General features: G+C 40.5%; 1 protein-coding gene across 2 annotated transcripts in view; it reads left to right on the forward strand.

Moving 5' to 3' along the window:
• The window catches only part of slit2 (slit homolog 2 (Drosophila)), a 96,609-nt gene extending 80,934 nt beyond the window's left edge, over nt 1-15,675 (forward strand). The window contains exons 25-37 of one of the 2 annotated variants that reach the window (XM_038713464.1): nt 109-272; nt 2,296-2,420; nt 2,808-2,905; nt 4,707-4,846; nt 7,462-7,555; nt 8,367-8,504; nt 9,115-9,355; nt 10,790-10,920; nt 11,009-11,163; nt 12,197-12,551; nt 12,734-12,948; nt 13,178-13,221; nt 13,966-14,205. In XM_038713464.1, the coding sequence (XP_038569392.1) occupies nt 109-272; nt 2,296-2,420; nt 2,808-2,905; nt 4,707-4,846; nt 7,462-7,555; nt 8,367-8,504; nt 9,115-9,355; nt 10,790-10,920; nt 11,009-11,163; nt 12,197-12,551; nt 12,734-12,948; nt 13,178-13,221; nt 13,966-14,058 (1,993 nt within the window). In that variant the 3' untranslated portion in view covers nt 14,059-14,205. Of the gene's footprint in view, nt 1-108; nt 273-2,295; nt 2,421-2,807; nt 2,906-4,706; nt 4,847-7,461; nt 7,556-8,366; nt 8,505-9,114; nt 9,356-10,789; nt 10,921-11,008; nt 11,164-12,196; nt 12,552-12,733; nt 12,949-13,177; nt 13,222-13,965 lie in introns of both variants that reach the window. The other variant, XM_038713463.1, reaches the window with a different exon arrangement.
• The last annotated feature ends 910 nt before the right edge of the window (nt 15,676-16,585 follow it).

Here is a 16,585-nt window from a genome sequence, read left to right on the forward strand (position 1 = left end):
AGCTAATATGAAACAATGACTCTGAGGTTAAAGTGCTGACTTTGCCTGTCTGGCCTGTCATTATTGCTGAACATTGTTCTCATTCTTCTCTCTCTTTTTGGCTGGCAGGGCTCTGGGTGCCAACCCTCTGTACTGTGACTGCCACATGCAGTGGCTGTCAGACTGGGTGAAGAGCGGCTACAAGGAGCCTGGCATTGCCAGGTGTGCTGGGCCCGGTGACATGACCGACAAACTGCTGCTCACCACGCCTTCCAAGAAGTTCACCTGCACAGGTAAACAAACATTGTCACATGCATACATTGCTGAAGCACAGGGATACATGCACATGCCAGCAGATTTTTAGTACATATATACAAACACAATTATGTTGAGTAAATGCACTTTATTAGATGTTAACAAACACATCACACTTTGCAGACAAGCAGACCATTATTATGCAGTGCCATCAATACACACATGATGAGGACTCCTAGAGGAGACCACAAGTTGCCAAATACATTTTCCTTGTCCACTGAAAACCATGTATCACCAGTGGTGTAGTCTACATGATATGCAAGTATACCCTGTATACCCACTAGAAAAGGTAATAAATTCACCCCATTAGTGTTGCGAAGCACTAACCTGACTTTTGGGCTCTTTCGTGTCCTGTGACCTAGATCATTAACATGTTATCATTAACACTATCATTATCAGAACTGTAACAGCAGGGAATTGTAAATTGCATCTAGAACTAGTTAACTTAACTAACGTTTGTGTGGTGGATCAATGAATGTGGGATACTTTGTGTGCTTGTCTGTGTACAGTAGTAGAAGTAGCCTGGAAGCTCATGCATTTAAGCTGATACAGTACATAACCTAAGTTTGACAATGGCTTTGGAAGATAAGTGTGCTTGAGAAGATGTGGACCACTTTTTGTTATTTCTGCTAGTGAGCCTCAGCTTTCCATTATTGTTAATAATAGAAAATTGCCAGGCGATAAAACCTGTGCTCCACGGAAACATCTAAGGCTAAATGTAGCTCCTAACTGGCTGAGGTAGATGGTGATTACCACCAAACAATAGAAAATCAGTGTATTCTCCCACCACTTTGAAAGCATTTGTTAAAAATGTTGTGAAAAATAGCTTGCAACAAGAAATGTACAAGAAATATAACAAATGTAAGCGCTATGAGAAAGTTTTTTGGCTCAATAAGAAAACATGCAATGCAATGTAAAAACAAATATGCATTGTTCAAAAAAATTACTTAAGCTAAAAAAAAACTTACCATTTACTGATTACTGTATTATATTCCATTATATTTTTATATTCTGAATTGTCACCTGCCACCTGAATTTTGTGTTCCCCTTTATATAAATAAAGATATTTATTGGTGCCGAAAATGTCTCCAGAATGCAGGAAATTAAGTGTTTAATCCTCAAAAATCTTGAGGCTGGGAGGGATCATCAGGGAAATCACAGTATACTCACTACAAAAAACTAGACTACACCACTGTGTATCTCCAAAACATAAACCTTTTCACGAAAAATAAACAGCCTTGTTTGAACTGTGAATTTTTGAGCTTTTATAGGGATGAGTTAGCCTAAGAATTAGGATTATTGTCTGAACCCACAAAAACATCTTTAAAACCTGAAAATCATCAAATAAGGAGAATCGTGGTTTTCACTGGACAGCAACAAAATGTTAATATGTTAATTTATATAATAATAAAAATTCACAAATTTGCTTGTGAGCATGATTGTGGCTGTAAATCATCATACTGCAAAATGCTACTGACTGTTGTCCTTAACCTTTAAACCTTATTATATCACATTAACGATGAATACATGACTGAAACCTATTTTTAACCTAATCTAACTGACGCACTGTAGAAGTCCCGGGGCCTTGTGGTTTTCTGGTGCCAGGTAAAGTAGCCAATCAAACCCCAATACTTCCCCCTCAGTCTGTCCTTGCCCAGCTTCTCGGAGACAATCCCTCGTCCTTTGAGTCATGACCAAACTGAACCGCTCTTCCCGCCCTTTCAGCCCTCATGTTCTGACCAGCCTTGTGTGACCCGACTGTTAGAACTTGATGTACTGTCATGAAGTTTGTCTTCCTTACATGTCATGACCCTGCAAAAAATTTTTTATTCATAACCCTAACATATCTGCAACTGTGTATGATAACCTATGTATTCTGACTCGTCTCTCTCCCCTAAATGTGCATCCTTATATAAAGCTAATTGTCTCCTTGGTGTGTATGTTTTGTCTGTGTGTGTGTGGGGGGGTGGGGGTGGGGGGGTGTATGTTTGTGTCACACAGGTCCGGTAGATATGAATATCCAGGCTAAGTGTGAGCCCTGCCTGTCCAACCCCTGCAAGAATGATGGCACCTGCTCCAATGACCCTGTACACTACTACCGTTGCACCTGCCCCTATGGATTTAAGGTACACACACAAGCGTGGAAAGCCAAAACGAAAATTCAACTGCTCAAACGTCTTCCCTAATCCACAAACTGGTATTGTCATGCATCAGTTCAACATCTGTAATTCACAGGTGTTCTGTGTAATTTTCACTTGCTTTTTACACCAGTCTGTGGTTAGGATGGAGACACTTGAACAATTGAAAATTACCCTTTTGGCATTCCAATGTACACCCACACACAGACAGACTATTCCTACATAAGACTTGAATACACGAATACACGTGTGAAGGCTTTGGGTGAAGAGAGTGTTCACATGTCAAGGGGATAAGAAAGTCCCATCTCTGAGAAAATAGATGCAAACACTGTTGTTCTTCTAAAGCAGGAAATTAATGTGTATGTTTGTGTGTAGGGACAGAACTGTGAGGAGCCCATTCACGCCTGCATCAGCAACCCGTGCGACAATGGTGGCACTTGTCACCTGAAGGAAGGAGAAGGGAGCAATTTTTGGTAAGAAATAAAAAAACACATATATATTTCCCAACCTGGTATTTAGCTATTATCCCTGAATGGGTTATGTTAAAGAGGCTTTCTAACAATTTTACACATTGATACTTGTACTTGTCAAAACTGCATAATGTCTTCTGTGTCTCTGGAGGGAGGTTTCTAAGGTCTGAAAAAATAACCCTGATGATGTCACTAGGGTTGAGCCTGAATTACAAACTGGGGGTGTGGAGTTTAAAAGACATGAGCATTTAACATGAGGCAAGGTGTGTCTAATTAAAGATGCTATTGAGTTGTATTATGGGAATTGTAGGATCCAAAATTTTTGTAGCTTGACCCATGTTAGGGACTAAAAGACAGGAAATATCGGGCTCTGTTGCAATCTGTCTGTGAAATTTGTCCCCCAAATGATTGGAAGCCACAGTGCCCCTTTAATATTTGAATTGCCAGCAGGGCAGGTATGTAAATTATTCTCTGCCACTTCATGGCTTTAAACAAATACCAGTTATTAAACCATGACCAATGTGAAAGCGCCACAAAATTAAGGTTTCTCCGTTGCACTGCAAAACTGTGTGTGCACAAGTACTGTATAATAAGAAGGTTTAAGTTGGGCCAGGAAGTTGCTCTGCAAAACTGAAAAAACAACAATGCTCACCTTTGTTCCTCTTTCTAAATAACTGATCAGTCAATATAGTTAAACAGGACACCTTTTTAACATCCTCTTAGCAAAAAAGTTGGTGAGTAAACAGTTAGCATAACTGATCTGAGTAATGGCCCCAGCTACAAAAAATAAGATACAAGCCATAAAATAATATTCCTTTATGTTTACCTAAAAATAAACATATAGAAACATCTACAAAGTGATGTGGTGAACAGCAGACATCAGTTACCAGATAAACCAGTGAACCAGTGATCATTGAGAAGGCACTAGTGGACATAAAATGTGATCTGTGGACCCTCAGGAGATAACTCCATCAATGATACTGCTGCACCACTAATAGCAGGTGGAAATGAGTGTACATGAAGAATAGGGCTCAGGGGACCAGTTGTGTCCTCAGTCTGTCTCTAAGCTGGACAGCCCCGCTGTGAGGATCGCCTTGTCTTCATTAGGCTGTTTAGTATTAACAGGAGGCGAGCTAACGTCTCCAAGTTGATTTTAACCTCCCACACAGTCAATTAGACCACCCCAAGATACAGCGTCTCCTGTTTCTCCCCCACTGTCTCTTTCTTTGCCCTCTCTCTGTCTCTTCTGTTATGTTTTCATGTCAGTCTTCCTCCCCACGTCTGTATTTCCATCTTTGCACACTTTCCTTTCCTTCTCCGGCAGAGGGGGTGGAATATTCATCATGAAGAGCTGTCGTTGACTATATAATGAGATATTAATCCACCCGAGTGTGTGCCGCATAAGAGCTCTTTATTAGACCCATAATATACCACTCTGTGTATGTGTTTGTGTGTGTGTGTGTGTGTGTGTGTGTGTGTGTGTGTGTGTGTGTGTGTGTGTGTGTGTGTGTGTGTGTGTGTGCAGTAATAAACCTGAGTGGTAGTTACAGAGTTGAGGCACGCTCACGTTAACAGAATAATGACTCTCTTCTGGGGATATGTAGATGGAGCTGACACTGCTGTTATGAACTGCACGCATGGACATGGTGGTGTGTGTGTGTGTGTGTGTTTGTGTGTGTGTGTGTGTGTGTGTGTGTGTTTGTCTTTGTCATCCAGAGGCCCAAAGATTTCTGTTGAGTGTTTGGGATGTGTTTAACCTTTGATACTAGCTTATGTGTGTGTGTGTGTGTCCGTGTGATCTCAGGTGCGTGTGTCCAGAGGGCTTTGAAGGCGACACGTGTGAGATCAACATCGATGACTGTGAAGATAATGACTGTGAGAACAACTCCACCTGCGTTGATGGAATCAACAACTACACGTGCATGTGCTCGCCAGAATACACAGGTAACCCGTTTTACTTGAATAGCATTGTCATTATTACATGTCACAGAAACACAGGACCCTCCAGGATAATGTAACCACTCTATAGGTTTATGTTATGGCCACCAATTTGAATTATTTCAAATTTGTTTCTGAGAAATCAAGTTTGTCTGTCATTTTGGTATGGCAGATGGCTCAATACTACAATCAGCCTCGGCCAGAGCAGTAGCAAATTGAAAACGCTTCGTCTGTGCAGTTCAGACGGAAAGACGGCACCATGGTTGCTGAGTTCATCCAAAAATTACCCAGAAATTAAAAGTGAATTTATTTCAAGTGCAGATTATGGTCATCCCATTCATGCCAAAATGCACCTTGAGAGTCGTATTTAACTTCCAACTCAATATATGTAGGCAGGCTTGTAGCTTTAAGTTTTTATCAAAAAACAAATATTTTCTGATGAGTTATTTAACATTGTTTATGGGGAAAATAAATGAGACTTCTGGAACTAGAAGCAAAACAAATCATATTTTGTTTGTTCTAACGAACACTGGTCTGCTGCTACTTGTTTGTCTGCTTTTGCACTGTGCTAATCATCTCTGACTGCTAACCTTTGTGGCGGTGTTCTCTCTCTATCTTGTCTCGCTGTCTTGTGTCTTTTTTTCCTGTCTCGCTCTGCTTTCTATCATCTGTCGTCTGTTTTTTTTGTGGTTGCAGCTGCTACCAATGAGGTGGAGAGAGGTTAGTCTGCTCTTCTCTCTGTCCTTAATGCAACTCTCTCCTCCCTTCCTTTCTTCCCTCATTTCCTGTGCTTTACCCGTGCTCCCCATGAATTTGATATTCACAGCCACAAATTTAACATGCTGTATGCAGTCATGCTCCATGTTAACAGTGCATGTCCTTGATGTTCAAGCAGACCGCTGAGTTTCTAATTTGTCCTCTCAGATATCTGGGGTTATCCTGCTTTCTGCTTTCTACATACATGTTATTACCATGATAAAGTCAAAATAAACTGTCAGAATATTTCAGATAAAGTTTTTCGACATTAAAGGAGAAGGCTGGCGATATTTTTGTAATTGTCCAAAATTCCCATGAAAAGACCCAAACGAACATGTTTGTCTGTCTCTCTGACAACACGATCATTTGAATTCAGTAATTTTCACACTGTAGTTTTTTAAGTCAATTGTGCATTAGGTGGGGACTACTTATAGTAGTGGGCCACAGCTGGCCCACCAGCAATAATATCTAGCCCGTGGCCAGATTATTTTGATAGAGGGAAAAAAACAACATTATAGTGGCTGGTGCTGAAACAGATCTCAGCCAGGACAGAAATATTACTCACAAAATCACTTCCTCTTAAGTGATTGTGCCTAGAAAATAAAAGTGCGAGAACATCTTTGCAGCAGTGCTTTATGTTGTGTTTAATTGAGAGTTTTTACTTTGAAAAGTTCTCAAGGAAATTCAAAAGAGTCTCTGGCTTGCTTCACACACCTCTGAAAAAGCCGTCTTAAAACATGAGATTGGATTCCCCTGAATAAGAAACGCAGGTATTTCCTCTTCCTGTAGATGAAATGAAAATAGGCGTCCATAGGATGATGTGGACCAATCGCGTGGGGGAACACACTCCTGCACGTGCTTAATTGAGAACATGTAAAAGGATCTCTTCATAATCAATTTGTTGAAAAGGGAGAAACAAAAATACTAGCGACAAGTGGTGATTGAACAGACAATCCTTCAAACAAGCACACAGTAGGCTAAATGATGGATTATAAATGAATAATTTACTATGTTCTGGCCTGCCATCTACTGACTTGAAAAGATTTTGAGCCGATGCCAGACTTATTTGCCGACCCCTGGCTTACAGGAATGAGCTGATTGACAAACAAGCAATGACAGTCTTTTATATACAACTCACCAGTTCTATTAATGGCAGCTTGGTCCTCTACATAAGAATAAATTCATTTATTCTTGCATAATTCTAATGCGAAAATTTCCAATAATAATAACAATAATACAACAATCTGTTATTTTCTACTAAGATCTACTAATATGACTGCTTCTAAATAATTTAGTTAGAAGCTCTGTAGCACAAACATGCAAACACATGTCCCATCGTTTCACACACACACACACACACACACACACACACACACACATTCTCATTGATCCCCCAGTGATAGTAATTATTCCCAGAGTGCTCTGTGATGTCAGGAGTATTGGTTTATTCCCCTGATGCCTCATCAGTGATTTGCTTAGAGTTTAGAGTTTCAGGAACATTCACGATACACACGAGAAAATCATCAGGAATATGACATTCGCAGAGATGAGATCATTTATCAGACCAACTGTGTTGGTCCTGGCCACAAGAGAGTCATCCATCATCAGAATACACACCCAAACAACACAGACACACACATGTCAGTACAGATACACACAGTTCTACATATACACACAGAGATGCTCAATCATACTGAGATGCATAAGCAGAAACACACAGAGAGGGAGCTGGAAATATTTAGGTGTTAATATCATAATTTCACTTTATTTATTTATTATTTTTGTTAATGGTATGCAAAGTATTGAAAATGTGTTGAGATGATGTGTGTGTGTGTGTGTGTGTGTGTGTGTGTGTGTGTTCCTAGGGGAGCTTTGTGAGGAAAAACTGGATTTCTGCGCTCCAGAGCTGAACCCATGTCAGCACGACTCAAAGTGCATTTTGACTCCTCAGGGATACAAGTGAGTGCAACAAACACACACATGCGCGCACACACACACACACACACACACACACACACACACACACACACACACACACACACACATACTGCTTATCTCTGCAGGGAATAACCAGCAACTCATTTATTTCAGTGTGAGAAATGTTAGTACTGAATTCCTGCAGGAGAGAAAAAAGAAAACACTGCTAATTCTATCAACTTTGCACAAGTATAGGTGAATGTGTGTGTGTGTGTGTGTGTGTGTGTGTGTGTGTGTGTGTGTGTGTGTGTGGAGGGGAGGTGTTGAGAGCGTGATTTGGGCTCCCTTATAAGGTTTCCTGTCCAGATTTTATCTGAACCTTGTTTTAGTTTAACTCCCTCGTGATGTGTACTGGGTTCAGCATTGTGTGGCTCTATGTGTGTCTTTGTACTGTTGCTCAGCTGTATAAAGTTATTAACACATGATGTCTGGAAGCCAGTGCTGTTCATCAGGCAGCTTGAAACCTTAAACTAAAAGAGCCCTGCTTTTCTTTCTGCATTCATCTGGTTAAGATCAAGATTTAGTTTGTGTGTGTGTGTGTGTGTCTGTGTGTGTGTGTGATTACTATCTATATATCTATTATTACTGGGTACTCTAACCAGATTGTCTGGGTCAGGAGTTTATTGCTAGTGCTAAAATATCTTATAGTAGACAAGCAATTATAGACAAGCAATCACACCAAATCCACCCATAGGCAGAGATGATGTATGTTTAACCGAGAATATCTGAGGGTTGAAGTTCAGTATCAACAAGCATTTCTGTCTCTGTATGTACTTTTGTGTGTACATTTTAGGTGTGAGTGCACTCCAGGCTACGTAGGTGAACACTGTGAGCTGGACTATGATGACTGTGAAGACAGCAAGTGTCAGAACGGTGGTCAGTGCATTGACGCTATCAACGGATACACCTGCGTCTGTCCAGCGGGATACAGGTAAGGTACACATGCCAGGCAAACTGCCACATACTGATCACATCAAAGTACTATTCTCTTAACCAGCAGTATCTGTGATTTTATTGTGAAGTGCATGTTAAGTTTGTTGCATTGCTGACTTTGTCTCACGCTCATTTAAAACATTTTCCAGACTTTTTCCAGACTTCAGTGTCAATATTTCCTTGACCATTGTCTGTAATGTGGCGAAAAGTAGGATTTTCTTTATTTGTGTTTGCCAAAAACACCATCTTGCTAAATGTGTATTTATTTGTAATGTGTGGTGTAGAGGGGGCTCCCCCTTGTGTTCATCATCAGTTGTCTATATATCTATTACCCGAATTTGACCATTTTGAAAAACAAAAATAAACACAGTACTCACACAGTATTTTCTCTAGAGGTTAATTTTTATAACACACTGCAATTAAGAGAAAAAAGTTAAGAACATTCTTAACTGTGATTAGGAGTACTTTGGTGTTCCCAACTGTATAGGTTACTTGGCTGAAACTCATACTTACTGTATCACTATCATATTTATAATCGAACAAAAACACACAATTTCAGTCATACTTGCTGTATTCAATGAGTGTGAATGTGTTTGTGTGTGTTTCAGCGGGTTATTCTGCGAGTTCTCTCCCCCCATGGTCCTTCCTCGCACCAGTCCCTGTGACAACCACGAGTGCCTCAATGGGGCGCAGTGTGTTGTCATGGGATCTGACCCCCGCTGCCAGTGTCTCCACGGCTACAAGGGTGAGCGCTGTGAGATGCTCGTCAGTGTCAACTTTGTCAACCGCGAGTCCTACCTGCAACTTCCCTCCAGTCTCCTCTCACCGGAGACCAACATCAGCCTACAGGTGTGGGCTTTACAGCGAGTTTCAGCTCATCGTTCAGCAACTTTACTGTTTGTGGTTTCTCTCCCTCGCAGCCTTGTTTTCAGTGAAAAGCTCTAAAAGCCAACTGAACACTACCTGCACAGCACCAAATGACAGACACAGTTAGCAACTAGCCGATGAGCATGCAGTTGCGGTGTATTTAGCAGCTGTACTGCCAGATATTACCTTCAGGAGTTGGTAGAGACCTATCCCCAGTAGCATATTATACACATATGTAATATGTAGTTCGCAGAGGTAACACAAAGCATCAGTTTTGCCAGTTAAGTAGCTATCTTGTGATCTGTGCGTAATAGGCGCAAACTGGGGCTAGTAGAGAACAAAAACAGAGAAAGACAGTAGATGTTGGACTTGAGCTGGACATCTTAACTTAAAAGCTGATGATGTCAATGTTGTGAAAAAGCTTGTATCTGCTTCGCCCAAGTGGCCAAAAAAATAACTTTTTGCATTTTGGGATGATGCTTTTACTTAAAGGTCCGGTGAGGAGGATCTATTGACAGAAATGCAATAGAAGATACATAACTATGTTTTCAGTGGTGTATAAAAACCTTACACAATGAACCGTTTCACACCGCAGGTCCTCTTACATGGACATCGCCATGTTGCACCGCCATGTTTCTACAGTAGCCTGAAAGGACAAACTACTCTACAAAGCTCATTTCATCACTACCGTAGAATATGTATAAAAAGAGGAAGGAGTAGTAGTAGTTGCAGTAGTAGTTGTCTAGTTTGTTAGAAGTAAGAAGAGAAGTGAAATTTGGACAAATAGAGGACCACATGTATTATTTAGCACAAGAGCCGACAGAGCTTGTCGGCCGCCGTAGTTTCTCCTGTGCACTTGGAGAGGGAGGGGCAAGTGGTGACTGATGGAGCATTCATGTAGGGGAATAATCTGAATTTTTTCCCCTCCTCAAATCTTTATTGCAAAAAGAGGAATAAAGTGTACATGGCACATAGAGTATACAGAACAGTACCCAAATATACAAGAAGACAAAAAAATAAAAACTTTGCCAGGGGTAGTCTATATTATATAAAGATTTTAAAAGAGGACCACATGTTGAACGTTTCCACAGGCTTTTAGTTGTTGGATTTAGAAATATAGTTATAAAAATATAAATGAAAATGCGTCCATGTTAATTCCGCGTTCTGACTTAAGAACACACACTGAAGTCGGAAGAATGACTTCACAACTTGAGAAATGTGACCATCCGAGGAGCATGTGAATGCACAGTGAGCCATTGGTTGCAATTTACAACCCTCACCACTAGATGCCACTAAAACTTACACACTGAACCTTTAAGAATGAAGCAAGAGTTTTTACTTGTAACGGAGTAGTTTTTTACTCTGTTGTAATGGTACTTACTGAAGTTCATTTAAACAAACACGGTGTGTTTTCAGATTGCTACAGATGAGGACAGTGGTGTGTTGTTGTACAAAGGGGACAATGATCACATTGCCATGGAGCTGTACAGGGGACGCCTCAGGGTCAGCTACGATACTGGATCTTACCCTCCTTCTGCTATATACAGGTAGCACACACAAGCAGAAATACACTCAGTGATGCCACTTTCACATGATGGATGATACAAATGTTTAGACCGAATCTCTCTCTCTCAGCGTGGAGACAGTGAATGATGGTAGCTTCCATGCTGTGGAGTTGGTAGCATCAGACCAGACTTTGTCTTTGTCCATCGACGGCGGGCCACCTAAATCCATCAACTCCATCAGCAAACAGTCCACACTCAACATAGATTCTCCGCTTTACCTGGGAGGTAAGGACCCGCGTACATTGTGTGTTGTATAAATAACTAAGACAAATACATGACAAATACTTCATTGTTCCACTGCAGGAACTTATTCCTTTAAAGTAAAAAAAAATATATACATTAATAGCATTATTTGCTCTGTGAAGAAAATTACAAACAAACTTTATAAATATTTATTATATTTATGTATTTTTAAATAATCATTTTTTAAAAAGCTCTCCTCAGAGATGACTTTGTGTGCTGTTGTTTTTTAATATCTACTGGATCATTGCATTGATTGTCACAATATCCTGCAGAGGGCCAAAAAGAAGATAGAAAGATTGTTTTCTATTGGAGCAAAGGCCCAGATATCCTGGCACGAAACTTTAACCACAAGTAACCTTGATGTGTTTCATTTGAAATTTTGAAACCCTAAATAATAACACTAAAAGTACCTTTAATTGGTTTTATGGTTAGGTAAGTACAGCCATTTGTGTCACAGAAAGGTACTGAGAAACTAATGCACCCTGTTATCACTGGCTGGCTTGATTGCTGCTCTCTTTAGTGGAGTACCCAAGAAAGAGATAAACTGCAGATTGCTCCAAACACTGCATGTGCTGACTGAGGCCCGAAAAAGAGTACACCTTTTAAATTCTTTCAGTTGTTGATTTATAGCAGACTAATTTAAGCTTCTGTGTTTGGTCTTTAAATCCTTCAGTGAACTGGAATATATGTAAGAAATGTTTTTATATGTGCCACATCTGATCCTCTGGCATGAACATTTTAGTTGTCCCAAAGACAGGAGTAACCCTGTCACCTGTGGAACATCCTGCCAGAGGACATTCCATCATCTAAACTACTAAATCCTACATTTCAGCTTAGTATTCAAATAACAAATAACATTAGTTTTATTATTTAATCTGTTATCTTTTAATCTATTCTCTTATGTGACCTTTTATCACTTTCTATTTGTTTATTTGTGAAAAAAGCCACAATATAAATTTGATTTGATTTTGATTTGTTTAAATATGTACCTCTAATCACTCCTTTCTTAATCCAGGTATGCCAGAACGTGCCTCAGCCTCCGGGGGCCTCTCATCCCTGCAGCATAGCTCAGGAGGACGCAACGGCACCAGCTTCCATGGCTGCCTCCGCAACCTGTACATCAACGGAAAACTCCAGGACCTAGGGGCCGGGCTGGGGCCAAGAGCTTCAGGCTCTGGCACTGCACAGAGCACCACTAGACAGTGGCTGGGCCACGGAGTGGAGCCAGGCTGCCAGCCCTGCCAGAGAGGCGCCTGCGTCCAGGGTGACTGTCACCCAACAGGGCATCGTGGCTTTACCTGCACCTGCCACCCTGGCTGGACGGGAACAGTGTGTGACCAGCAAGTCAACAACCCCTGTGATGGCAACAAGTGAGTGTTTTCTGTGCTGCTTTGTCTATGTGTTGCTGATTGAGTGATTACAGTATTGGTACTAGTTTAAAACCACAGTGAGAACAAGGTTTATGTCCAGGGTTCAAAGAGGGGTATAGCTGGAAGATTTGTATATGCATTCACATCTTCATCTTCACTGTCTCTCCCTCCTCCATCCTCAGGTGTATTCATGGTACCTGCCTTCCAATCAACTCCTACTCCTACTCCTGTCGTTGCCAGCCTGGTTTTGCTGGTGTACTCTGTGATGAGCAGGACCAAGATGCAGCTAACCCCTGCAGTCTGTCTCGCTGTAAACATGGCAAATGTAGAGTGTCGGGCCTGGGCAAGACTTACTGCGAGTGTAACAGTGGATATACAGGAGAGGCGTGTGACAGAGGTGAGAAAAACATGTTCTGAGTGTGTCTGTGTGTAAAGATTATTACCTGTGTTTACAGTAAACTGACTTCTCACATTCTTCTAAAAATAATGATCTTCAAGCTTTTGTATGTAAGCATCTTAACAGAACCTCTGTTACTTTCCCAACAATAACCTCTCAGCAGTGTGCATGTGTCTCTAACAGTGTGTCTCTGCATTAATGCTTCTAACCTGTTGCTCTTTTAACTCAGCATCTCCTGAGCTTCCTCTTAATCCCTCGCGGGGGATTTCTCAGGTGAGACTGCCTGGTAACATCTTACTCGTCGGCCTCTTTTTGCTGTCTTTTTTTCCTTGTTTCCTTTCCATTGCAGCCCAATATATATCTACACAACACCCCTGCGTCACCTTATCTTCACCTTATGCAACATGTAGTTTCAGTAGTATGCTTGTTATTTTTCATCTTTCAAATTTTGCACAGCAATTTGACAATTCAAGATTTTTTTGTTTTTGAATAATAAAATCTTATTTTTAGTCAGATAATCTTGTCAGTTAACTTGATTTTTCTTAGTAAGATCTACAATCAATTGTTTTAACTACAGCGGACATGAAAGAAGTCTGAAAAGTGGATTGCATGGTTTTATCTCAGTATGTTTGCATTATTTAGAATAAGAAATTGTTGGGCTTTTTATCAAGGTTTTATGTCACAGTTTTGTAGTGGCCCGATTGCTATGTTAGTTTCACAAATCTCATGATGCTGTACACAATTGAAAGATTCTTTTGGTTTGATATTAGCAAATATCTCAACATTTCACAATATTTTGCTTGTTTATAGCAGGGGATTCTTGCGTTGCGTCATCCCTCATGGTGTCACTTCGTCTCATTTTACTGTCCTCTTCTTGTCCTCTATACTGTCCACTAATAATGTTGAGTTATTGTTTATATGTCATATATATCCTACAGATGGCCACAAAAATAAGCAAAAAAAATTTAAAAGCATAGATAACTTGTAACCTTTCTGTTCCCTCCTCCATGCCTGCAGAGGTGGCCTGCCGAGGGGAACGGGTCCGAGATGTCTACCAGAGACAGCAAGGCTACGCGGCGTGCCAAACCCAGGAGAAGGTCTCCCGTCTAGAGTGTCGGGGTAGCTGCCCGGGGGGAGCAGAAGGACAGGGCACCTGCTGCACCCCCCTGCGCAGCAAACGCAGGAAATACACCTTCCAGTGCACTGACGGCTCTTCTTTTGTCCAGGAAGTGGAGAAAGTGGTCAAGTGTGGCTGTACAAAGTGTTCCTCATAAAAAAAAAAAAGAAAAGAAAAGAGACAACACCCTTTGCAGATTTCCTCCCCTTCTGATATGTTTTATGTTCCTGCCCGCCTTACTTGACCCTTGTTCCCCTTGTCCAAGGTCCCAATTCCTCCTGAGAAAATCCTTTACCCTCCACAGCCCCCAACCTCACACTGTTTCTTTTTTTAAAAACCCTTAAAAAAGGCAAAAAAAAACAAGAGAAACAACTAAGAGTTTCTTTTCTTGTCAGTGCTGGACTGATGATTGATGCTTCCTCGGTGGGGATGTTGAATTGTATTGTAAAGTACAAAAACAGACTTATTTTTTATTATGAAGTGGAGAAAAACACACAAAAAAAAAACACGAGTTGACTTTTTCCTTACATCTACTTCTTTTCGTTGGTCATGATGACTCCAATGTTGTGCCACACTGTCTCTTCCCTGGAGGCCGGAGCAGTCACTGACAGCTGACCGCTTCCTCTAGACTTCCTGCTTCCTGTCTGTGAGTTGTGTGTTTTAGGAGTAACCTTTAACTGATAGTACCACAGACTCACCACTAGGAGGCGCTGCATTAAGGCATCAGAGAAGGAGGGCAGTGATAACCTCATACAACACAAGAAACCACCACTGTAGTCTGAGGTCTCCCTCAATAGACCTCCAGAACCCTGTGAGACTGTGTGCACGATCTAACACACAGCTGTGCTTAAACTTGTGGTATTTTTTACAGCTACTGAACAACACAAACACACACACATACAAATGCTCTCACCTGCAGACGTTATATATATTACCTGTCTGGGTAAATACACTACTCTCTGTTTATCTACCCCAGTCAAGAATGACAAGTATTTATTGTATCATAAATACCTGTACCTATTCAGTAGATCCCCTATGTATCAATCTGATTCTTTTAATATATATTAATTTATATTTGTCCTTATTTTTGTATTAAAAAGACATAATCTGTCAAGATAGCTGAACTAACAAAATGGTGTCCTTTATTTTGGTTGAAGAGAAGTTGTTTTTTTTGATCACTGAAACTATTGTGCTTGCCAGAGACCTTAGTTACATTTTAATCTGCAAATGTGACGTGAAGACATTGTATATTTTTGTCGCGTTTCCTGAGAGTTTGTACTGTGCCATTACCAGAAGGTCTTTATATTAGAGTATAAATGTATAGATAATTTCCCTACCTATGTCTTTCACACACAGATCTTGTGAGTAGCATTAACCCTAGAGGATGCTTAGAACTGTTTTTACCTTTTTAACAAATTTATGCTTAATGAATACTGTGACTTTTTCTAAATGAAACTACTTTGTTAGCCCCTTGGTCTCCGACGTTAACATGTTGCTGCTAAGTTTTTGTACCGTAGACTTGGATCCTGATCTGTATGTTATATAGAACTTCCTGCTCCTACTGTACGGGGGCACCTTGTGTAACAGATAAATATGTCCCACCACCTCTACACATGTGCATTGTGCTTTATACCCCCCCACCCCACCCCGTTCTCGATCCCCAGACTAATGTCAGTTCCCTGACTGATGTTTGTTTATTAAACACAATATTTACCTCACACTCCTCACATTTGCTTTTTTTTGTCTCACTAAGAGGTCCAAGTCAGAAATATTACCCCTCAACATACTGAAGAGAACTATTATTAAAGTTCTGAAGCACAATAAAGTGGACTGTAATCTATCATTAAACATACTGTGCATAAAATTTAGACTACAGGAACGACCGTGCGAAATGTCTTCATCCTCACGGTTTCCTCTTTTCATCCCCTCTCGGTCTCTAGGTAAACATTTAACCTTTGTCAGCGACATTTTTACTCCACACTCCTTCAGCATTTCTGAGGAATTTCAGAGCATGCACATAAGACAAGTTTTTGTCACTCCCACTATATTAAACGATACAGCAAACTGGTGATGAGTTTCTTATTGTCAACAAATCCCATAAAAAGAACATGAACAATGAATTGTTCCCTCTAACAAGTGTTGTCTGTGTAGCCAAAGCTATGTCTCTGTGTCACAGGCCTCCTTTGTTGTCCAAAAACTATTAATAACACACAAGGCCCACTGTTGCACTGGGTGACATGTTTATTCATTACAATGAATGTGGGAACTGTCGTTTATTTTGAGTTAATCCCACATACATCAGCCTGCTGCTGTATACACTCACTAGCATACCAAATGTGTATTAATCCACAGCTTTAAATAGTCCCCAAGAAATGCAGTATTTGGTCCTGTTTTAGTAACATTTCCTAAAAACTACAATACCAAGCTGTTTTTTCTTATTTGTGAATAAAAGTATATATTTGTGACCCATTTTTTTAAATGTACATCTTCAGCAGGAACAAATCGACTTGGTGCAGAGAA

Source organism: Micropterus salmoides, unplaced genomic scaffold, assembly GCF_014851395.1.
Source record: "Micropterus salmoides isolate LMB-PRFRI ecotype aquatic unplaced genomic scaffold, ASM1485139v1 Ms_hic_scaffold_12, whole genome shotgun sequence".
Lineage (NCBI taxonomy): Eukaryota > Metazoa > Chordata > Actinopteri > Centrarchiformes > Centrarchidae > Micropterus > Micropterus salmoides.